Below are 25071 nucleotides of genomic sequence, written 5' to 3'. Positions count from 1 at the left end.
CACCAGTGAGATAGGAGATTGGACATAGGAGCAGGAGTAGACCATTTGTCCTTTGAGCTTGCTTCACTAGTGAATAAGATTGGTTGATCTGGTTACAGCATCAACTCCCCTCTCCTCTCTGCACCTGATAACCGTTTATTTCCAAGCCTATCAAATATCTAACTAACTCAACCTTGAATAAATTCAATGACCAATATTCCATTGTTTTTTTGCAGAAGAGAATTTAGCAAATAATCCACTGAGAGATTTAAAAAAAAACTCATCTCAGTCGTAAAAGAAAGACCTCTTTTTCAAATGCTGTGTCCCTTAGATTAATTTCTCCTACAATGGAAAGCACAATTTCAGAATCCACTGTTTTAAGTCCTCTCAGGAGCTTATATTTCCAATAAGATCACCTCTGATTTTTAAAAAAAATTCCAATGGATGAAGGTCCAATTTGTTCAACCTTGCTTCATATGATAAGCCTTTCAACTTAGGAAGTGAGTCAAATGAGTCTTCGTTGGAATGATTCTCAAACAATTATAACCATTTTCCAAATAGCAAGACCAAAATTGTATGGAGTTCTCCATGTTATCTCATCAAGGCCATGTACAGTTGTGGTAAAATTTCTAAACTCTTGTATTATATTCCCCTTACAATAAACAGAAACTTTCTATTTGTTATCTTAAGCACATGCAGTATGTGCACACAGACATTTTAGTATTCATGAACCAGAGCGTCCAGTTTGCTCTGTACTTCCATGCTCTGGAATGTCTCTATATTTAAACAGTATGCTGCTTTTCTATTCTTCTTGTCAAAGTGGACTCACAAAGAGAATAAAGCACAGTACACACAGGAACAGGCCCTTTGGCACACTTAGACCGCATCAACACAATGTCTTTCTAAACTCAACACCTTTTGCCTCTAAGCTGTTCATATCCCTCTATTCCTTGCCTATTCCTAGATGTCTCTTAAACATTGTTATTTTATCAGCCTCCATCACCTCTAGTGGCAGCACATTCCAGGCACTTACCACTCTCTCACATCTCCTTTAAACTTACCCCTTTTACATTAAGGAGAAAGTGAGGTCTGCAGATGCTGGATTTCCAGCCCTTTTACATTAAACCTATATTCCCTAGTAACTAATTTTTCTACACTGGCTATCCATTCTATCCACACCTTCATAACATTGAAAACTTCTATCAGGCCCCAGAAAATGGCAATAAGATAATGATTGGATAATTTATGAGATCGTTTTGAGTGAAGCATGTTGCTGGAAGCATTAGTATTGATTAGGACACCATAATAGCTTCTCTGATTAGTGGTATTCAATGTCATTTGAAAGATATCACCTCTGATAGTGCGCTATCCTTTCAGTAACTGCACTACACAGGAGCATTAACCTGGCTATGTGTTGAAATCTCAAATGTTTAGGGTCTTTGCTATTCCATCACTTGTCTATTGACTTCATTTTTCACTTTCACATTTGCAATGGCTGCTGCAAGCCTTTGACAGACAATTTCTTCAAAGACCCCAATAGTGTTTGCAAAGGTTCAAGAATCCAGTGACATTCAACTGGGCCTGAATTCACCAGAGTTTAGAAGGATGAAAGGGGATCTGGTTGAAAGCATAAGGTTCTAATGGGGCTGGACAGACTAGATGCAGGATAGATGTTTTCCCCATGATTGGGGATTCTAAAACTCTGGGATATAGTCTCAGGATATCATTTCAGACTGAGAAGAGGAGAAGTTTTGTTCATGAAAACAGTAGTGAACCTACTGAATTCTCTTTTACAGAAGGCTGTGGAGGCCAATTCACTGAATATATTCAGGAAAGGGATAAATTTTAGATGGTAAAAGCATCAAGTGATATGGGGAGAAAGATGGAATATATCATGAAAGAGAGAATTAGTCATGATCAAATTGAATAACAGGACAGGCCTGAAGGGCTGGATGGTATAATCCTGCCACAAGTTTATATGTTTCAATGTAAATAGGTTTTGTGAAGGTTGAGAAACTGGGATAAGGTAATTACAGTCCTTAGATTGCTGCCTCATACTTTTGGATTTATATGTATGAATAGTTACTTTAAATCACAAAATGAAAGCTGTGCGACATTAACTGATAATTGCACAATATTCAGCATTATTTATGACTTCTCAGATACAGAATTAGCCCATGTCTAAATGGAGAAAGACCTGGACAAAATTGAAGCCTTTGCTGATAAGTGGCAAGTAACACTGGCCCCACACAAATGCCGAACAATAACTATCTCCAACAAGACAGAACCTAATTATTGTCTTTTAAGATCAAATTGTATTACTAACACTGAATCCCCCACTAACCAACATCCTGAACCTACCCATTGACCAGAAGCTAAACTGGACCAACCATATAAATGCTACTGCTGGAAAAGCAGGTCAGAAGCTGAAGACCTACTTCCCTAATCTTTGTCAATCGTCTACAAGGTACAGGTCAGGAGTGTGATTTAATATTCCTGCTAACCCTACACCTAACTGCTCTCCAACAACATTCAAGAAGCTTTTCACCATCCAGGAGAAAGCAGCCCTCTTCATTGGCACCATATCCGCTACCTTCAATAAACACTCCCTGAACCATCATCACACACTGGCAGCAGTGGATGCATTGCAGTAACACCTCAAAGCTCGACCATTGTACATTCAAAACCCTCTCTACCTTTAGCACCCAGAAGGACAGGTTAGAGTTACATTGGAACATCACCATCAATGTGTTCCCATATAAGCCAAGCATGGAATGTTATCGCTATATCAATGGTGTTTACACTGTTGCTGGGGCAAATTCTTGGAACTCACTTTGTAACAACACCTTTGGTGACCCTACACTCCAAGAACTGCAGTAGTGCAAAATGACAATTCACCATCATCTTTTCCAGGGAAATCAAGAATGTGCAATAAATGCTGGCCTAGCATGTGATGTTCAGATTGCCTGAATGAATTTTAAAAGAAACAAAAGAAAATGCAACTTCCCAATCACTTCCATTCCTGAGTTCCTTGCAATAGTTTGCCTCAGATTGACAGTTTTAACGTTGGAACTGGAAAAAGCAATCCCCTCACTGTTTGCACTTAAAATCCCCTCTCACTCTTTTCACTTGGATCCACTACCTCAGACAAACTAATCCTATTTGTTAAATATAGGTAAACCATCAGAACTGGAGCTAATTGGACTTCAAACTCTGTGGGGAATCCTTAAGCATGAATGTGTTTCGACCAGCATTTGAAAAATTGAAAATGGGGCCAATTATTCAGATTTACCATGGTAATTATATTTACATATGAATTGCAAAACTCTTCATTTCATTACAAACATTTAAATCAGTAAATTTGACCTTGGAAAACAGAAATTAATTGGGTGGTTGGGGGAAATGTGATGATAATGTTGCCACTCAGTTACACACTTCATTATCCATTAGGTGACATTAATACCTGGAAAGAAAAACACCAACTCTCATGTTAGTAGTACTTCTGCCAAGTGTTAATGACAGGAAATAGGAAGGGGACCTGCAATGCTTTACAATGTCCTGAGCTTTGCAGATTTTATCTAAAGGATCAGATAGACCATAAGACTATAAGACGTACGAGCAGAAATTAGGCCATTCAGCCCATTGAGTCTACTCCACCATTCAATCATGGCTGATAATTTTCTCAACCCCATCCTTCCACTTTCTCCCCATAACCCTCAAGCCCCTTGATACTCAAGAGCCTATCTATCTCAGTCTTGAATATGCTCAATGACCTGGCCTCGACAGCCTTCTGTGGCAATGATTTCCATACTTTCGCCACTCTCTAGTTGAAGAAGTTTCTACTTACCTCTGTTCTAAAAGGTCTTCCCTTTACTCTAAGGCTATGCCCTCAGGTCCTAGTCTCTCCTACCAATGGAAACATCTTCCCAACATCCATTCTGTCCAAGTATTCCATATGTTTCAATTAGGTCCCCCTTCATCCTTCTAAACTCCATTGAGTATAATCCCAGAGTCCTCAAACATTCCTCATATGTTAAACTTTTCTTTCCTGGGACCATTCTTGTGAACCTCCTCTGTACACACTCCAGGGCCAGAACATCCTTCCTGAGATTTGGGTCCCAAAACTGTGCACGATACTCCAAATGTGGTCTGACCAAAGCCTTATCGAGCGTCAGAAGTACACCCCTGCTTCTGTATTCAAGTCCTCACAAAATAAATGTCAACATTGTGTTTGCCTTCCTAACTACTGACTCAACCTGCAAGGTTACCTTGAGGGAATCCTGGACTAGAACTCCCAAGTCTCTTTGTACTTCAGACTTCTGAATTTTCTCCCCATTTAGAAAATAGTCCATGTCTCTATTCTTCCTACCAAATTGCAAGACCCCACACTTTCCCACATTGTACTCCATCAGACACTACTTTACCCACTCACCTAACCTGTCCAAATCCTTCTGCAGCCTCCCTGCCTTTTGAAAACCAACTGTCCCTCTACCTATCTTTGTATCACCTGCAAACATAGCCAGAATGCCCTCAGTTCTTTCATCTAGATCGTTAATGTATAAAGTGAAAAGTTGTGGTTCCAACACTGAGCCTTGCGGAACTCTACTTGGCTCTCAGCTGCCATCCTGACAAAGATCTTTTTGTCCCAATTCTCTGCTTTCAGCCAAACAGCTCGGCTTCTATCCATGCTAGCACCTTGCTTCTAATACCATGGGCCCTTATCTTACTCAGCTTCCTGTGCAGCACCTTGTCAGAGGCCTTCTTGAAGTCCAGGTGGATAACATCCATTGGCTCTCCTTGACCTAACTGCTTGTTACTTCCTCAAAGAATTCTAGCAGATTTGTCAGGCATAACCCCACCTTGATGAAACCATGCTGACTTTGCCCTATTTTACCATACACTTCCAAGTATTCAGAAATTTAAAACACTAAAAAAAATGAAAGTATTATTTACTGCATTATCCAAGATATTTCTTGTTGCTTGTTGATGCATTGTAATACCATTATACAGGTGAAAAAAAGGCTAGATGGAAAAGGGATGGATTTCCCTCATTAATAAGCAATTCACCAAGCGAGGAGATGAGAACCGGAGTTATATGACCATTTGCCAAGTTATTTCCCAATTTCATCATTTGATGTTCCATGTGAAATTTATTAAACCAACACCACAATCCACCCTTCACCCCTCATAGACTAACAGTTTAAGAGGCTGCTATCTTTCAGGCAATTAGGGATGGGAAACAAAAATTGGCTCAACCAGTGATGACCATATGCCAGGAACCAATTTTATAAATAAAGAAGGGAAAGTTATTTTTGTCATTTGTAGCATCATTGCATATTTGTTAAGATAAGGTTGAAAGAAGATAAACGTTTCCCCCTTACCATATCATAATTATTAGTGGATGCTATTTTTAAAACATGCAAACAGGCTGCTTTTTATTATAAATTTGGAAGTTGAACTCTTTGCAAACGCAGCTAAATTGTGTCAATGTCCACCAATTGTAGGAATCCTTAATTCTAATGCGTTAAATTATCCTCACAGTCAAATGCAAACAAATAAGTAACAATTCCTATGTGGTCATCGGTGTTAAGGAACAATTGGCATCAGTGCTCATTGAGCAGCAAAGAAGAAGTGGCAGACATTTGTAACCATTTGATCATTTTAAGGTCTCTCAAATTCCTGCCCTGTGCAATAAATAATACTTTGGCATTATGATGATTAACTGGTGCATTGCCCAAAATATTTTATTCCTTGCACAATTATTTTTCAAGGTTCTCTTTTTAAACCACTGGTGAGAGTAGAATGCATCTGAAAATAAAGCAGCTGGATAGCATGGCTTATTTATCACTGGGGACCAGAAAGCCTGGCAAACTCCACTAGAAGATGTGAATGCTGATTTTATCATTAACACTATAGCACTGCAGAGTTACACAGTGCATAAATAAGGAGTTATTCGCTGTAAATTGATGGGATAATAGATGGATCTGTCAATGTAAGGAGAAACACAGATATGAGCTATAATGGAAAGTAATCACAAGTAGACAGGACCGCCATGAACACCAAACAGTTATCTCAATCAGTGTATTTGATTCCAGAACAAAAGTTGCTGCTGTGTTTCACCTGCATCATCTGTGTTCAGGTTGCACCAGTTCTATGGGAATTAACGCCTGTTCACATCATTCTGTGAATGGAAACACTGCTTTTTAATCAGAGCTGAGTGCCCTTTGCTGAAATCAAGGAGCCAGATCGAGTCCTCAAACTGTTCTTATTCCATTCTGTAATAATCTCACTCCAGGCTGTTACCCTAGACAGGATTACTATTCAGGAAATGAGGCATCATTGAACATTTCAAGAATTGTGAGAAGAGACCATTCCTGCTCTAAGCACCTGTTAATGCGATCATTTAGAGACTGAAAATAACATAAGAATAATGTCCAACACAAAGGCAGATGGCAAGTTATATTAGCCAGGTGCATCTGTCTCACCTTTCACACTCACAGACTGCATAAACCGACAATTGTCCATAAGCACAGCTTATCTAAATACCTAAAACAAAAAAGGCATTATGACTAATAAAAGAGTGCAAATTACAGAAACTCTTTCCGGCTTAGTGACTCCAAAAACATTAATTAAAAGTCACAGGAGCACTAGAATATTGGTAAACACATAGCTATTCTATCCTTCAAAAAAAAACATTTGATTTACTTGTGGGAGGTAAGTGTCTCTGGCATGGCCAGTATTTCATGCCCATCTCTAGTTGCCCTTGAGGAGCTGGTTGTGAGTTGCCCTCTTGAACTGCTGCAGTCCATTTGGTGTAGGTACAATACCATTAGGGAGGGAGTTACAGGATGTTCATCTAGCAATACTGAAGGATCAGTGATATATTTTGAAGTCTAGATGGCAAGTGGCTTAGAGGTGATTTACAGATTGTGGTAATCCCATATATTTGTTGTTGCCATGTATACTGATGCTCACTAACCACAATGTGTACTATCTATAAGATGCACTGCAGAAGTTTGCTAAAGATCTGTGCACAACACTAACAAACCCATGACCACTCCCCTCTAGAGGGACAAGGGCAGCAGAAACATTGGAACCCCACCATCTGCAAGTTTCCCTCCAAGCCATTCACCATCCTGACTTCAAAACATATTATCGTTCCCTCACTGTCATTGGATCAAAATCTGCCATTCCTGTAATAAGGACATTGTGGGTCTACTTACAGCTGTTCAAGAAGATAGTTCACTTCCACCTTCACAAAGGCAACTAGGAACGAGTGATAAATACTGACCAGCCAGTAATGCCCACTTCTATGAATGGATAAAGCAAGTACAGCATCAAGTCTGACATTATTTTTATTCATTCATGAAAGATATACATTGCTTGCTAATCCAACATTTTGTCATATGTAGGCCGGAACAGGAAAGAATGGCAGATTTCCTTACCAGAAGAACATGACTGAATGAATTGGGGTTTTACAATGGTCTTCATTGGGCTGTTTTTATCGGATTCAAATTCCACCATCTGTTATGATGGAATTCCAACCCACTTCCTCACAACCCAGATGGCCTCCTTCTTCAAGAACCGCAATTTCCCCCCCGATGTGGTCGACGATGCCCTCCACCGCATCTCTTCCACTTCCCGCTCCTCCGCCCTTGAGCCCCGCCCCTCCAACCGCCACCAGGACAGAACCCCACTGGTCCTCACCTACCACCCCACCAATCTCCATGTACAGCGCATCATCCGCCGTCATTTCCGCCACCTCCAAACGGACCCCACCACCAAGGATATATTTCCCTCCCCTCCCCTATCAGCATTCCGTAAAGACCACTCCCTCCGTGACTCCCTCGTCAGGTCCACACCTCCCACCAACCCAACCTCCACTCCCGGCACCTTCCCCTGCAACCGCAGGAGGTGCAAGACTTGCGCCCACACCTCCCCCCTCACCTCCCTCCAAGGCCCCAAAGGAAACTTCCATATCCGCCACAGATTCACCTGCACCTCCACACACATCATCTATTGCATCCTCTGCACCCGATGTGGCCTCCTCTATATTGGGGAGACAGGCCGGCTACTTGCGGAGCGTTTCAGAGAACACTTCTGGGACACCCGGACCAACCAACCCAACCACCCTGTGGCTCAACATTTCAATTCCCCCTCCCACTCCACCAAGGATATGCAGGTCTTTGGACTCCTCCATCGTCAGACCACAACAAAACGACGGTTGGAGGAAGAACGCCTCATCTTCCGCCTAGGAGCCCTCCAACCACAAGGGATGAACTCGGATTTCACCAGTTTCCTCATTTCCCCTCCCCCCACCCTGTCTCAGTCAAATCCATCGAATTCAGCACCGCCTTCCTAACCTGCAATCTTCTTCCCGACCTCTCCGCCCCCACCCCAGTCTGACCTATCACCCTCACCTTGACCTCTTTCCACCTATCACATTTCCGACGCCCCTCCCCCAAGTCCCTCCTCCCTACCTTTTATCTTAGCCTGCTGGGCACACTTTCCTCATTCCTGAAGAAGGGCTTATGCCCGAAACGTCGATTCTCCTGTTCCCTGGATGCTGCCTGACCTGCTGCGCTTTTCCAGCAACACATTTTCAGCATCAATGGACTAAATTCAGTTCCATACTAGCTGAGGTCATCATGAAGGTTCTGCCTTCTCAACCTCTGTCCCTCACTTGTGACATGGTAACTCTTAGGTTAAAGTGATCACCAAACATCTGTCTCTGATGAGACAGCATCCCTCTACAGAACTGTGTCAATTTTACTTCCTTTACTGCACACTATGAATAGCATTTTGCCAGTATTACCACAATTCATCTTATCAAGGTTTGTTGTTTCGTTTATTTTAACCAGTACAAGGCCTGCACTGCAAACATACATTAATTCCACAGCAGGAATTGAAGTAATAAAATTAGATGTGACCAGCGATCAGTGGTTAACAGAGTCTAAAATTGTGCTAGTTTTCTGGTGTACCTTTTGCTCCCATGAAACTCATTTCTATGCCGTTGACTATACAGAATATCCCATGAGCAGCTACATAGTCACAAAGATCTACAGCACAGGAAAATGTACTTTGGCCCATCAAATCCATCCAGTCAAAAATCCCATTTCCCAGCACTTACCCCATAGCCTGCATGATTTAGCGTTGCAAATACACATCTAAATACTTTTTAAAACTTACAAGTGCTTTTGCCTCTACCACCCCTATAGACATTATAATGAAAGTAAATATCTAAAAATTGCATTTGTTGATACATTTATAGATGCAGCGCAAACAATGGCTGTGGGCCAAGTGCTGGAAAATAAGATTTAAATAGTTAGGTGCTTGTTTTTGACTAATGTAGACTCAATGTGTTATACACTTCTGTGACCTTATAATCATTCACAACTAGAAACTTGGCACAGGCACAGTTCATATATGGGTGGCACGGTGGCACAGTGGTTAGCACTGCTGCCTCACAGCGCCAGAGACCCGGGTTCAATTCCCGCCTCAGGCGACTGACTGTGTGGAATTTGCACGTTCTCCCCGTGTCTGCGTGGGTTTCCTCCGGGTGCTCCGGTTTCCTCCCACAGTCCAAAGATGTGCAGGTCAGGTGAATTGGCCATGCTAAATTGCCCGTAGTGTTAGGTAAGGGGTAAATGTAGAGGTATGGGTGGGTTGCGCTTCGGCGGGGCGGTGTGGACTTGTTGGGCCGAAGGGCCTGTTTCCACACTGTATGTAATCTAATCTAATCTAAGTTAAAAGATGTTTCTAACAAATGGAATAAGCATTTTAACTCACAGTACGTGATCCATCACTTGTAAACAATCTGATTTGAATAATAGAACTTATCTTAAAAAAATACAGACTGTTGCGAGTTATATTAATGTCCAGTATTCAGTTACTTAATAAACAATAAAGACATTTATAAAGCTTTTAAAATGTGCCGATTAGTATTTTTTTTTACACACTCTCCACCAAAGTAGTGATCTGACAAGTCTCCTTGAAAATCCACAAAATGGACAGTTGGTAAAAATGTGGAATAGTGATTAGTTGGTCATGTGTCAGGCGCAACACCACCATATTATATTCTGAGCTTCAAATTAATAGTGTGCTGAAAAAACTGGAAGGCTGGAAAAGATGGCCACCCAAGGTCTGTTGACTTCTTTTGTGGATTAGAATCAACCCCCCACCCCGCCAATTTAAAGAAGAAACAAAGAACATATTCTCAATGATGGAATTCAATGCCTTTCTCCAAATCATATGAAAGGGGTATTATCAGATTGAATGGGCTATTATAAAACAAAGACAATGACTATGTCAAAACCTCAGATGTGTTAATTCACAACAAAGAATGTTAGAATGTGGAGTCAACATGAATGTCCTATTTGGAAAAAAGACTTGATCAGGTAAAAAAGAAACTTGTATGGAGACAACCATGTTTCTTTTGCTTAAAATATCAGCTAGAAGCTGTTTGCAAGCAGTTCCACGTAAAATATCAGTTCAAACCTCAGAAACAAGCAAAGTATGCAAACTGTTCCAGTTTAAATTTCACCTGAGAACTCAACTCTTGGCTATTTGACTACAATAAACTTCACAATGCTTTATGAACCCTTCACTTTAAAAGCTGCTCACTTCATTTTTAAGTCATCAATCCATTTAAAATAACTCAGGCCAATCCCATGGGAGGCCAGAGATCAGAAATCAAAGATTGAGTTAACTGTAATATGTGAAACTGCATGACATTTATCTGTATCTAATCTTTGCATGTGTGTGTGTGAGCAAGACCAAAGAGTGTGTGATTCTGCGTTAATTATGGATAAATGTGTGAAAGTAATAACCTACTTTATTTTAAAAATTTCCAAAGCCTTCCGCTGAGTTTTAGCTAGGATATACACTCAAAGAAGGAAAGAAAGGGCACACTCATTTTGAAACAAAACATATTGATCTTGTGCATTATGAGGGAGAGGGATGTGGTTACTCTGGTAAGTCTGGCTAACTTCCAGATCAATGTTTTAGTAATGAAACCAAAGGATTGCAGAAACTCAATTCAAGTTAGAATAAGTTGCGTTTAAAATTCCATGATGTCTTAACCTAATATTGGGTTAATTGTTCTGAAGTTCAAGGCATTTTGAAAGAAGAGACAAGAACTTCCACACATTATAAACATATTTGGGATTGGTTTAAATATAAAGTGCCAAAAACTTGAAGCGAATTTGATAATACTCCTTGAAATCATTTTTTCACCACACTGAACCATATTGCCTTTGATATTCAAATCACTTAGCCTCACAATGGTTTACAGAGGAACACAATTGTTATCTGACTCCACTGGGTAATGTTTCCACAAAATATAAAAACAACGTAAAAATGGAATATGACCACACTGTAACTCTAAGTCCCTTTTCTTTTTACCTTGACTTGCTTTTTTCTGGTTCCTTCATTGTTTTCAGCCTCTTCATGTTCTTTGACACCCTGGGGAAGATTGGTGTAATTGGCTAGTCCACTGAGAAGGGACGATACCATTGGACTGGTGTCCATTTCCTCCTATAAAGCAGCAATGACAGAAAACAAAACAGTGAATTTCATGCAATGCGAGGACAATACCAATTTTGTGTTTCTGCAACAGTTAACACTGCAGTACTGATCAATAAGGACATGATAAAATTCTTAGAATCTGAATGTCATGCTTGCATATATTGAGTATTAATATTACTCTAACAATGTGAATATTATAAAGTCAATGTCCAAAAAATCTAATATTATGAATTAATTTGTGACATTTGCAGGTCCAGTCTGACACTATTAGAATCTCAAACCAATTGATAGTCTCTGTAGTGCAAATGACATAGAAATGATAAAGAATAGTCAGCATGAGAAGCTAGGCACCAAATGAAGAAGCAGAAGGTAAATATTTCTGGATTATTACCTGAGCCACATGCAAACTGGCACACAGAATACAAACTAAGAGAAATTGTGCATGGCTTCGAGATTAGTATGGGACAAGTGGGTTCCACTTCATGGGCCACTGATGTCAGTACTGAGGAAAATGGAATCTGTGCCAAAGGGAGTGTCTCCACCTGATCCACACAGGGTCCACAGCACAAGTATGTAAGTAGAGAGGATTTTAAAATAAGTAGTGGAGACATGGGATCTAATTTTTAAAAATGTGGTAAGTCACAGTGTAGAGTAGAGATGATAAAGAAATGCATTAATAAAAGGAGTACAAATCTAAGAGTCAACCAACAGATAAGGCTAGAGGTTTGGAGCTGCATGATGGCTTAGTGATTAGTAAAGTTGCCTCACAGTGCAAGGGACCCAGTTTCGATTCCACCCGCAGGATTGGCCATGTTATAGTGACCAGGGATATGTCGGTTAGGTGGCTTAGCCATTATAAATGGTTACAAAGCAGGCTACAAAAACAAAAGGATAAGACGAAAGGTTCTATATATGAATGTGTGCAGCATTTGAAACAAGGAAGATGACTTGAGAGTGTTGATGGAAATAAATAAACAGAATCTGATAGCCAATACAGAAACATGGCTGCAGGATGACGTGGATTTGGGCCTGAATATTGAAGCTTAGAGGAAATTTAAGAAGAACAGGAAGTTTGGAAAAGGGGATTTCTGACTCTGTTAATTGACAATGATATTTGCACAACAGAGAGGGATACCCAAGTTCAGGAAACAAAGATGATGAACCGGTTTGGGTGGTGATGAAAAAATAATAAAATATAGAATGTTTTTGGGATAGGTTCTTAGAACGGAACATTCAAGAGTCACCCAGAGAACTGTACTAAGTTTTGTATTGTTCAATGAGATAAGATTAAATAACGATCTTTCAGTGAAGGCACCCTAAGTGGCAGTGATCATCATATGATTGAATTTTACCTTCAGTTCAAGGGAGTTGGTCTAAGATTAGTGCTTTTAAATAAAATAAGGAAATTAAGAGGCATGGAAGTAGGGTGCTACCGTGAAGTGATTCATGAACTAACAAACTGAATAGTGAACTAACTACAGTAAATAGACAAGGCCAGCTAAGGGACAGGTAAATGGAACTGCAGTGGCAGGTATTTCCAGAAGCACAGAATAAATACATTCCAAGCAGCAGATCGAACATGGATGATTAACTAAAAATGTTAAAAATAATACTAAATTTACAAAAAAAAACAGATCTTTACACAAAAACAGGTAGTAGGTCAAATGATTATACAGAACATAAAGAGCAACAAAGAAAGACTAAAAGATTAACAAGGAGGAAAAATAGAATGTGAGAAAGCTAGCTAGAAACATATAAACAAATTGTAAGAGTTTCGGTAAATGTTTTAAAAATGTTAATACAATACGCATCTGTTCCGTAGAAAAGGAGCATGGAGAATTAATAATAGGGGATAATGAGAATAGAAATAATGAGATGGCAGATTAATTGAACAGGTATTTTGCATTGATCTTCACAATACAGGAGGCACAAGTAACTTGGCAGAAATACCGATAACCCAAGAAATGAAATGTACAGGGGAATTCAGGAAAATTGCAATTACAACATTTTCAATGTGATAATTTATTGTTATCTAACAGCTTTCAGTCTGTTGCATGTGTGACTGTGGACTTTGGATTCTTAAGGGGTGTGAAAAGTGACTTTTTTTGGATACATATTTGAAAATGTTGCATCTGTAATGTTGCCCATTTCTCGTCCAATTCTGATTGTGGCTTAGTAGAAAGGATTCAATTTCCCAGATTGTATGATAGGTCCTCTCTTCAACTAATAGTTTATTTTGAAGAAAGGTCTGCACCTTTTTCTGCCCACAAATGCTGATTGAGCCATTCAAGTGGCAAGTACTCAGTTGAGCCACTGATAGTCACATAAGGCTATTGTCAGAGCCTGGTGGCATTGTTGAACTGCACTGCTCCTGGAGATGGCTTCTTAGCAGCAGATTGGGGAAACAATTGCTCCGGGCAGGTTTGGAACCTCATCTTGCCTTGCTTTAGCTGCAGCTGGAGACTGCTCTGCAGAAGGGCAATCCTTGAACATTAGTAGCATAGTTTTGATTCTATTTGTTACTGAGAACTGCAATTTGGATTAATGTTGACCAAACACATGTAGCCTTTTGTTGTACAAGTCACATTCATCCTAAATCACAGCAATTTAATTGCTCTTTCAACCCAGCAAGGTTTTTAATAAGCACAAAGAAATATCACTAAGTTGGCAAGTCTGACTTACCGTTCCTTCTCATCTTATTTAGACCTACATTACAGAGCTTATTTGTACTGAATCTTTTATCTATCTCAGTTAAATGTCCTTCATCAAACATCTGTTTTCTGAAAACAAATTTAGAACTGCGTATATATTTCTCTTGCTGACAGAATACATTCTGACAGATAATGAGTACATTACTAAAACACAGCCATGAACATGTCAAAATCCGGGATTCATCTTACCGTTATTGGCCCTATTATCTTTCTTTCTATTCATGCGAACTGTTTCACTAAATAATATTGTGACTTGAATGCTTAATGCGGAGAATGTGGCTGAGAGTTCAACCAATTTTTCGCTTTCTCATCTATTAAATCTGTTACCGATTAAGCTGAAAGATGTTCGTGCCACAGACTGGAATATGTCTCAGGGATTCAATTCCAGCATTTCCAGCTCAGGTACAGCACAATTTGATGGAATTTGTTTCACTGCTTATTCTTATCCAGTGTCATGCATTCCCCCCACAGCTCTGGTAGAGCTTTTTCTTTCATTTTCTTGGAAAAATTTAATTATTTTGATCAGCACAAAATTCATTTAAAGAAAAATCATTTTGCATTTCAATTGTATCTCCACATATTAGCCAAGCTGTCCATCTTAGAATCAACCATTATCAGTCCAACTCTACCTATAACTGCCTGCAAAACATTGATGGGTTCACAAATAAATTAGCAAAAAAACTGTTTGGCTTCCATTGGTCAGTTGATACTATCGATAAGTATAAAGTAAAATCTCTACCACAAAGCCTGCATTTGCTCAGTGCCAGATATATAGTTCTGTTGGGTGGGGGTGAGCACAATTAGTGCCCAAGTCCTGAGTGGAAGGTTGGACTCCAAATGCTCTAGAGCGGTATTTACAGTTGCCCAGTGAATCATTGATTGATTGTCCCTCTATACCTTCCTTGAGAAGGGACTTGTGTGTTGTCTATGTCCACTGCTGGTATTGACACATCCACAAAGGTGTTAAAAATTGAATTCCGGAATATTGTCTGAAAGAATATAGTGAATGCAACAGTCACCAAATTCCTCTTTTAAGAATGGGTAAGTGAATATGAAAATGCAAAAGGTCACAAAAAACATCATGATCTCAAGGATCTAACATGTAGAACTGAATTGCAAATCACAAGTTGATAATAGTCATCTCTTTCAGTAATTTAAATTTTGGTGAGTACACCTTAAAAAAGTTTCTGGGCTCTATATTGAAATGACCGATAATCGGGGTGCTTCAAGGCATCACAACTCAAAGCTGTTAAGGCATCTTCAGCAAAAGCCAATTGAGTTCCTTCACTTGTTGCTCCCATTTGCTGTCAGACGATCATGAATTCCTGTGGCCATGCTAACATGTCTGTACTGATAGGAGTCACTATGTAGGAATTATGAGTTGAAAGCCTGATGGTAATTGTTAAATTCTTGGATGACAAAGTATAGATGAATTAAACTTGGTTCCCTTTGCTTAAATACCACAGTCTGTATTGATGCTGTTCTTTGATGAAATGCTGTGAACACATTAAAGTTTATCTTTACCCTTCACCTTCCAGTCATAAATCTCTTCTCACTATAACTCCAGCAGATATGGTTTTGAAAATCTAAAATAATATGAAATGGTTTTGAAAATGAAACGTTCGTGTACTATTCATTGTGATTTATTAAATGTGGTTTGATTATTTTTTACATTAAATATTCAAGTTCCACACTCCCATCAAAGAAAAAGCATTTTTAAGAAAACTGCAAATGTGCTTTTCCTCAAGAAATTGTGGCCTGAATTTGTATGGGCGTTTGGGCACATATCTGCTGTAGCTCAGGTGAGAAAGAGCAACACATGGCCTGGAACTCAGTTAAGGCAATTCTGGGCCTCATTTGAAATTTCTGAAAGAACCTTATCATTCATTGTTGGGTACATTAGCATCATTAGTAAATTTGGAATGTATTGTTCACTACTATTTTTCCTGAGAAGTTGGTGATTACATATCATTGCAGTTTTATTGTTTATTTGAAACAATTGAGTGCCTGACATTTCGAAGGGCATTGAGAGATGGCCCCATTGGTGTGGGACCTAGAATGTATAACTCACATGAGGCAATGATAACAGGTTTCCTCATCTAAAAATCAATTGTGTTTCCATTGCAACAACAGCCACTTCTACTGATATCAGTTAATTCAACTTTAAAATGGAGTAAAATTCCAAATTGGCATTTGAAAGCATGGCAGGAATTTGGATACTGTATTTGGGGTCCCCAAAGTCAAATGCATTTCGGAGTCCTGACCCAGTATTATGTTGACATGTGAAGTGGAAACAAAGTAAAGCTTTAAACAAAGTAGCCAAATGACACTCAGCTGGGGCTGGAGGATGGGGAGAGGGGCAAAAGAGAGGCAGCGATTTTTAAACAGGAAGCAATAGCTTTAGTTGAGACTGCCAGTTTATGGGGAAGTTGACAGATGGAATATCATTAACGCATGGTAGAGCTGGCACCCATGTCTAAGGGGCTTCCTGAGATTTGCTTTATTTATTCGTGGAATGTGCTCACTTATTGCCTACCCCTCAATACTCTTGAACTGAGCCATTTCAGAGGGCCACTTAGAGTCAACCACATTGCCATGGGCCTGGAATCACATGTAGGCCAGACCAGATAAGGTTGATCACTAATGAACAATAAGGCTATTTACACCATAAGACTATCTTTTTATTTTTTTATTGAATCAAATTTGCTATTACAGAACTTGGACGTCTGGCTGGATTACTCATCCAGTGATGTTATCATGCTCCACCGTCTCCCAGATTTAGTGATCTTTCTGTTGAAGTACTCATGGAAGTGCTGTCAACACAATTAAATATTTAACTTTACGGGTGGTTAGCTGTTATCCTTTCAATTAAAGCAAACAATCCTGGTTGGAATTTGCTAATGAGGAGTACATGGATTCTGCGTCAGTGACCTCTCTGTTACCATCTGCCTTGACAGGTACACCTTTTAATGTGACTAATACCTTTTAGATTTAGGAAGTTCATTCTTTGTCAGTATACCCTACATAAACGGTACTACCTTTGATCCCTTCTAAGATCTTTTACAACATCACTATCATTGATGGGTACCTGCTGTGTAAGTGACTGCTCCTCAGTACTGCTCATCCCCCCATTTAAATAGCTCATCTTCACATTTTGCTTCCTGACACCACCTGCCAGATTTTGGGTTGAACTGCTGGGACTTATGCCATTTCAGGGTAGGTGTTTGAAAACTATTCAGAATAACCTTGGTTTGGAGAGAATCACAGCAGGAACAAAATACATTAATTGTGTCTTTAACATAAAGAAACTCATCCCAGATAAGCAGCACATTTTGAAGTAATTTGCATGCAGAGTCGAGGGAAAATATGTTTGAAGGGCTGGTTCGCAGATTGGTCAAAAAGGTAACGTTTGAAGAGGATCTTAAATTACAAGAACAGGCAACAGAAATAATGAGAAATAAGGAGGGAATTTCTAAGCCCAGCACCTACAGTGAGTATAACTGCCAATGGTGGGTCTGCATAAGAGACCCAAGAGCTTGAGAAACACCATATCATTAGGGTGGGAGAAGGATAAAGAATATGAAGCCTGAGAATATGATGGGATTTGTATATGAGAATGAATTTTTTATTAACAATATCAGTGGACTGGCAGCCAATAAGTACAGGTGTCTAATGAATGTCATTTGTTTAAACCTGCTGATATTCTCCATTGCTGTGCTTTTAGGCTTACACTCCTGCATTGGCAAGCTATGTACCTGTCAGATGCTGACTCACACTCTGAGTCTAATTGTTTTTTGCTGTGGTATAAAAGTGGGGCAAATGATAGAAGTGGAAAGTCCCACTGAGTTTGCAAATTACCAGATCATCTTCCAAATATTGCTGAATGTTTAAACGATTGATTCTAATGAAATATCAATTTTGGAAGATCTCTCGGTATTGCCAGCTGTTCTATTGATTTCAAGATCTGTTTGCTTCGTCTTGTAATAGTGACCACATGCTCCCCTGGGAATGCAGAGACCTGTCCTCCGCATCTTTGAATTATTGGGTGGCATGGTGACCTAGTGGTTAGTACTGCTGCCTTACAGTGCCAGGGTTGTGGGTTTGATTCCTGAGCGACTGTCCGTGTTGAGTTTACACATTTTTCCAGTGTTGGTGCTCCAGATTCCTCCCACAGTCCAAAAATGTGCAGGTTAGAGAGATAGGCTGTGTTAAATTGTCCATGGTGCCAGAGATCTGCAGGCCAGGTGGTTTCGCCAAGGGAAATGCAGGGTTACAGGGATGGGTGGGTCTGGCTGAGATGCTCTTTAGAGGGTCAGTGTAGACCTGATGAGCTGAATGGCCTGCTTCCACACTGTAGGGATTCTACAGCAGATAACCAACATGCTGCTCCAGAACCTGGAAGCTTAGTTTTTGATCCCATTTTCTTCCCTTCTTTAGCCAGAAAAATGCAAAGAAGTAAATTCCGTGATGGGTAAGGAGAAGAGGAACAATGGGAGAAACTTATTAAAAAAAGCACAACTTTACTGTGGAGCTTTTTTTTCCAAACGTAAACTTCAAAGTACAAATGGGATATTGTGAGAATTAATTCAAAAGAGCATTTTACTGATGGCTCAGGGGTTGGTGCACTCCATCATGAAATACTGAAGAAAACAGACCTGCTAAGTGCCAGATAAAATGACTGTTTTGTATGAGATTCATTTCTCTTTGCTCAGCTTTCACTGGGTGAGCTGCGATTAAGATTAATGTCCTGGAGGAACTTAGAGGAAACGAATCATCATTTGAGTCAATTTCTAATTGTTGGCTAGTGAACTTTGCTGATGCACTGGGATATACAAATAATCAGGTTCATCTGTGATGCTCCAGTGTTGAACAACCTGTTAACTCAAACACAAAGAACAATCAAGGCACTAGAGAACAACCAATGACTCTATGTTGGAAGGTGAAAGCACAGGAAAAAAATGAAATGGAACCATGCTGCATTGATTACACTCTTATTCGATTCAATATAGTTTGAACTGAGATGACTAAAAGATACAGTATGGCAGAGAAAAAGAACTTATTGGTCTGGTGGGATAAACCACAACAAGGTGAAATAATCTTAAAATTAGTTCAGGGAAAAATGTCAGAAAACACTTGCTCAATGGGTAATGAAGAACTGGAATTAATTTCTAAGAAGGCTGCTGAGGTAATTAAAAGTTTCAAAATTGAGATCGATAAATAGTTGGGTAAGGGGATTAAGAGATTTGAAACCAAGATGATTAGAGATTGGAAATTCAGAAATTAATCAATGGTGTGACGGGTCGTAGGATAATGTCAGTCAAAGGTGTTGAATTATTTGATCTGCAGTGATCTTATTGAATGATGGAACAGGCTTGAGAGATTGAATATTTTCCTGTTATAATGGTCCAATTTTATTATTTCAGAGGTTCTACATTGGTTAAAGGTAAGTGTGGATAATGTCTGCCAAGATAATTTTAGGCCGTCAAGTGTTTCTTCAGATTTCAAGTTAGCTGCCAGGCCTCAGCAGACAATTATTCTGACATAACTAATGGAATCACTTCAGGCACAGGTAACCTCACAGATCACTGATGGAGCGTGCCAGTATGCTTCAAGAAGCCTTTCTTACTTTTGATTTTGCTCATCTGCACTGCAATTCTGTTACAATTCAGTTCTGCTCCTGCAGTGCTGGGAAACAGAAACTAAGTCCCAGTGTGACCAGCAACCACACTACAGCACATTCGGAAAGAGACTTGAAAACAAAATTTCACAGAAAATGAGCTTACCCACCATTCAATTTCTTACTTTTGTTCTTCCTATGAAAATTGTGATTGGATTTGTTTGATCAAAATAAGAGATTAAAAAAAGAAAATGCTCTATTTTCACCCTGGAAATGCAATATTTTAGAAGCTCCTAACATAAATTCCTAAATCAGATAACTGGTGTACAATACATTTTTAATGGTGTACAATACATTTACTGGCACAGAATTTATTGACAGGAAGTAAACAACATACACCATTATTGTAAGGCATATCAATGAATAGATTGTGATAAGTAATAGCCCATGAAGAGCAAATGGTTATAAGTTATTGTGCATTTTGCACACTTTTGATAACTTTCCAAAAAAGCATCTCACTCTTGGCCTTCCTGTGAGTTTGACACAGTTCGTACATTTGTACATTAATTGGCCATTAAACTCACTAGAGTATGTTGCTTAGTAATTAATAACTCAGGCAATCTTTTATCAAAGCTAAATCAAATTCTCTGATGCAGAAAAGAAGCAATTAAAAGCCTGGAATCTCATTATTTCAGTTTTCTGTTAGATATTTTATTAATACAATATTTTTCTTATCATTCCATTGTGTCTTTTATTTTCCTCTCTCTCAATCCAATTTTTCTTTTCCTTTCTATATCCCGTTCTGTACCAGATTCAATTTTAAGTTTTTCACTCTTATTCAACCATTTTATCAGTTATTCCCTCTGTTTATTTATTAATTCTTAATTCTCATTGATGAAAAATTGGATCCATTGATGTTGCTGCCATTCCCAAGATACCAAATACTCCATTGTTGGAAATATGAGCTGAGAAGGGTACAATGAAAACAAACTACAAAACAAAAACATTGTAAACTGAAGAGTGCAAGAAAATTACATGGGCAGTAAGAAAGGATATAAAGGACAGGGGCAGTTCAAAAGAGATTTTCCAGACTAACTCCTGAGTTGAAACCATTTTTATTTTGTAGAATCCCTACTGTGAGGAAATAGGCCATTTAGCCCAACAAGTCCACACTGACTCTCTGAAGAGCATCCCATCCAGACTCACCGCTATCTCTGTATTTTCCCACAGAAAATCCTATATCCCTGGACACTGTGGGCAACTTAGCATGGCCAATTGACCTAACCTGCACATCTTTGAACTGTGGAAGGAAGCAAGAGCACCCAGAGGAAACCCACATTGACATGGGGATAATATTTAAACTTCACAGAGACAATCACCCGAGGCTAGAACTGAAAATGGGTCCCTGTTACTGTGAAACTGCAGTGCTAACGACTGAGCCACTGTGTCACCCTTACATATCTAGCATGGCTAAATAGGTCAGGCCTGTATTAATTAGAATTTAGAAAAATGAGATGTGATTTTTATTTAAATATATAAGATTCTGAGGTGGCTTGACAGAGTAGATGTTGAGAAGATGTTTCACTTGTGGGGGAATCTTGAATTAGAGGTCATCATTCGAGAGTAAGAGGACACTTATTTAAAACTGAGGTGCAAAACAATTTCTTCTCCCAAACCCTAAAGAGTGCCTGGAATTCTCTGTCCGAGAGAGGCTAGATCAGTGGGCTGTGAGATTACATGTGTCTCAAGTGATTCCACTTAATTTTGTCAGGCTAAACGTCTGCTGTTGCCTGACAGCTAACTTGAAGCCTGCAGAAACACTTGACTGTCTAAAATTAACTTAGATTATAGCAAGTATTTAAAAAGGAAATAGATGGATTTTTGAAATATTGGGGAATTATCTGATTCACAAGTGTCCTTGAGGAAGGAAATCTGGCATTTATCTGGCCTACATATGACACCAGATCTAATAGGATGGGTAAACCTATATTGCCCTCTGAAATGATTGAGCAAGCCACTCAATTCGAGAATAATTAGGATTGGCAGCAAATGCTGGCCTTCTCAATGATGCCATGAAAGAATAAAAAAAAGTAAAGACTCCTCACTCCAGCAAATTCTGGGTTACTCAACTGGTCTTTACTTCACAGGGATGTTTCACACCATACACATTTGTTCAATTATTTCCTGCATCATTCTGCATAATAGTTTGGTTCTGAACTTCTGTCCAATTAATGAGCCATTAATGCATGAATCCAACAAGTTTGTCAACATAATGGAGAGCCTTAGGGTGTGGAATGCCATTTGGGCAAAGTTAATGATGGAGCTGCATAAATCAACTAGAATTGCACCTCAAGTCATATCTCTTAATCTGCTGCACTTGCTCACATTAATCATGAAGTACATCATTAACATGTTGTTACCTTTCCAACAAGAGCAGGCGCAATACCTCCATAATTTAGTAAAGGTCAAAGGTCCCACCTGTTCCAAAGGTGTGTAATAGCATCTCTAAACAGGCAGATTAGAAAAATAGGTTTAAAAACACTAAATGCAAATGGGTCCCTTCCTGCACTCCCCACACCTACCTCCACCCTCACCTTTTATTGCCCATAATGGGCTTTGCTTGGTCTAAATTGGATACACAGGTGTTTTTACTGGTGGTGGTTACTGGTTTTTTAAAAAAAGCAAAAAATATGTCACGGTGATTTTGGTGGTCGGAAGGCACCCAGTTGTGTGAGATAATACTTCTGAGTGAAAAAGAGCAAATAAAGGCAAAAGAATGTTTCCAGTCCAATATGATATAAAACTATAACCCATTTCCGTGTTAGTTAGCCAGGCACAAAGATAATATTCATGTTGCACTGTATTTAACTGAAAGAGGAATTAGCTGGTCAGTTTCAGACAAAGGATTACACAAGGGATTGAGATCAAAATGCACAAGCATTACTCTTCACAAATGATCTACCAGTTCTAAGAATGTTGAGAGATAGTTATTTAACAAATTTGATGTTGAAACTTGACCTCAAACAAATACTTATGCTGAATATTGAGCATATTCTGTTCCCATTCGTAGACTTCTGAATCTTTGGAGTAGTCTCTGCAAGACGACCAAGGACAAGGTAGCAGGGGGCAGACAACATCATGTTAATAAGAGTCTTAATTAGTCAGTCATTCAGACACAAAGTCCCTGAAATTAGAGTCAGAACAACTCAGCTAGATGAATGGAAATTGGTGCTTGTTATAAATTGTTTTACATTACCTCAAAAAGAGCCATGTTTTTTCCATCATACTCTTTTCCTTTCTCAACCTCTGTGCTATTAATGAAGGGACTGCTCTCCTTGGGGTTTCCATCTCCTGTACAGACACAAGCAAAACAAAAATGTGTTCAGGAGAAAGGAAAATAAGCTACACACATATGAACTTCTAATCCACATTGCTTGTATGTATATAATGACTGCAAGTGAGTCTCATACACTCACCTCAAACTACATTCCAAAAGGTTGATAGCCATAACAATAATTTTGTGGTTTTAAAATGGAAACTCATCCTAAGTACTTTGCAATGTTCGGATCAAAGGGCCCCTTTTAAAAACCATGCTGGGAATGGAATTGAACATATAGAAACCTGAGGTAGATTAAGTCAAATTTAGTAAAACTATGAGATACAATGAAGGATGAAGGATTTGGAAGAGAATTCTTCAAAATTGGATCATGACACGTGAAGCTTCTGTTATCAATAGTTAAACAGGGGAAAAGGAAGTATGCCAGGTTCAGAACAGTGAATGGTTTAATCTGAGATTCAGGAGTGGAAGGAGCTACACATGATGAATTATTTGAGAATAGATTGGGGTTAAGATTTTGAAGTTAAATTGGCTTGCAAATGGAAATCTGATGGACACAAATGGGTACACAGGCAATCTGCAAACTGAGCATGAGAGGGAATAATATGAGCAGTAGAATTTGGAATTAATTGCTTCATGTACCATTTTCAGCTTAGGGTGTCATCAAATAAATGTGATGTTGGGATTGTCGAGTGTTTCACAGATGGAGGAGTGAAGTAGGACTGGAAGTAGATGATAATGCATGATTTCAAATTGTGGTTATATGCTTCATGCGAAATTTGAAACTCAACTCAGTGTTATACAGGACCGACAAGGTGCAAAGTGTCCAGTTTAGAAAGAGCAAAACAGATGTCCTTCAGTCTTCCAATTATTTAATTAGAAAAAGTTTTTTTACTCATATTTGACTGGCTGTCAGACAGTTTGGAAGCAGGTCAGGAATGGTGGTGGAGAGGAAAGCACATGTGGAAACTGATCCATATAGTAAGAATTTACATTGTAACACAAGGCATCATCATAGCATTGTGCATCACTTGTAGTGATTATCCAAGTGGTGTCCTGCACTGTTATGAATCACATGTTAAAATAAATATAAGGCCATGATTAGGAACCACAGGGGTGGAAGATTACACTCACTGCAACTGTTTTTGTGAAAGCACAGAACATATCCACACCTAATCCCCAGATCATTGTACACCATGACTGCTTTTATTTTAAATTAAAATCAACAGTGAAGAAAATTAGGAGAAGGGCAAAAATTGATGCAGATTTTCCCTTTGAATATTTCACACTGCTGACAAAGACGAATTTCAGCTATCACTTATTAAAAGAAAATGTTAGAATATTCAGTTATATTCGATTCTCTGAGCTTTCTGTGACTTGCACTACATTTAATGTTTCACAAAAGAGCTGACATATCTACAAATTATGCTGCTGAATCACTTGTTCCATCATTATCCAGAAAACCTTAGTGAACACAGACCTGATATAATGACTGAATCCTGTTGTTCAATGTGCATGCTTATTTGGTTCACTGTGGAGACCTTGATATTTGGTATTAGTTATGGCCATAATCTCAGGCAGTCTGCAATTTTATACAAATATTGTGGCCTGTGTTAATTGTTATTTGGTGTCATGTTTGTGCTGAGATGAGGAGACATAGGAATGGACTTGTAAAAAAGTCAGTGTATTTTTCAAAAGGATGAACACTTTTGCATTTAACATCATAAATCAATATACTTAATTTGGTAAGAGTGAAAGATTCAATTCAAATTCAAAAATGGAATACAACAGAACCGTGGGTCTCATGTGTAGTCAATTTAAACACTCCACTAAATAATCATTAGAATCACAAACCGTTTCCTTCCAGTGAATGTTTTGAAGGGGAATGAAGCATGAAAGAA

The 25071-nt window shown here is 39.0% G+C and overlaps 1 protein-coding gene across 4 annotated transcripts in view; it reads right to left on the bottom strand.

The window, feature by feature from the left end:
* Nucleotides 1–25071, bottom strand: part of LOC122559948 (solute carrier family 12 member 5-like) — a 1091443-nt gene that overhangs the window by 306488 nt on the left and 759884 nt on the right. For all 4 annotated transcript variants that reach the window (XM_087994966.1, XM_087994965.1, XM_087994967.1 and 1 more), the window contains exons 2-3: nucleotides 23090–23184; nucleotides 11383–11514 (exon numbers count right to left, since the gene is read on the bottom strand). In XM_087994966.1, coding sequence (XP_087851092.1) covers nucleotides 11383–11514; nucleotides 23090–23184 — 227 coding nt within the window. The remainder of the gene's footprint in view (nucleotides 1–11382; nucleotides 11515–23089; nucleotides 23185–25071) is intronic.

The sequence above is a fragment of the Chiloscyllium plagiosum genome, unplaced genomic scaffold (assembly GCF_037043375.1).
Source record: "Chiloscyllium plagiosum isolate Xiang-an unplaced genomic scaffold, Cpla_swu_hap1 HiC_scaffold_15, whole genome shotgun sequence".
Classification (NCBI taxonomy): domain Eukaryota; kingdom Metazoa; phylum Chordata; class Chondrichthyes; order Orectolobiformes; family Hemiscylliidae; genus Chiloscyllium; species Chiloscyllium plagiosum.
The sequence above is the reverse complement of the archived record's forward strand: the minus strand, read 5'-3'. Positions and strand labels throughout refer to the sequence as shown.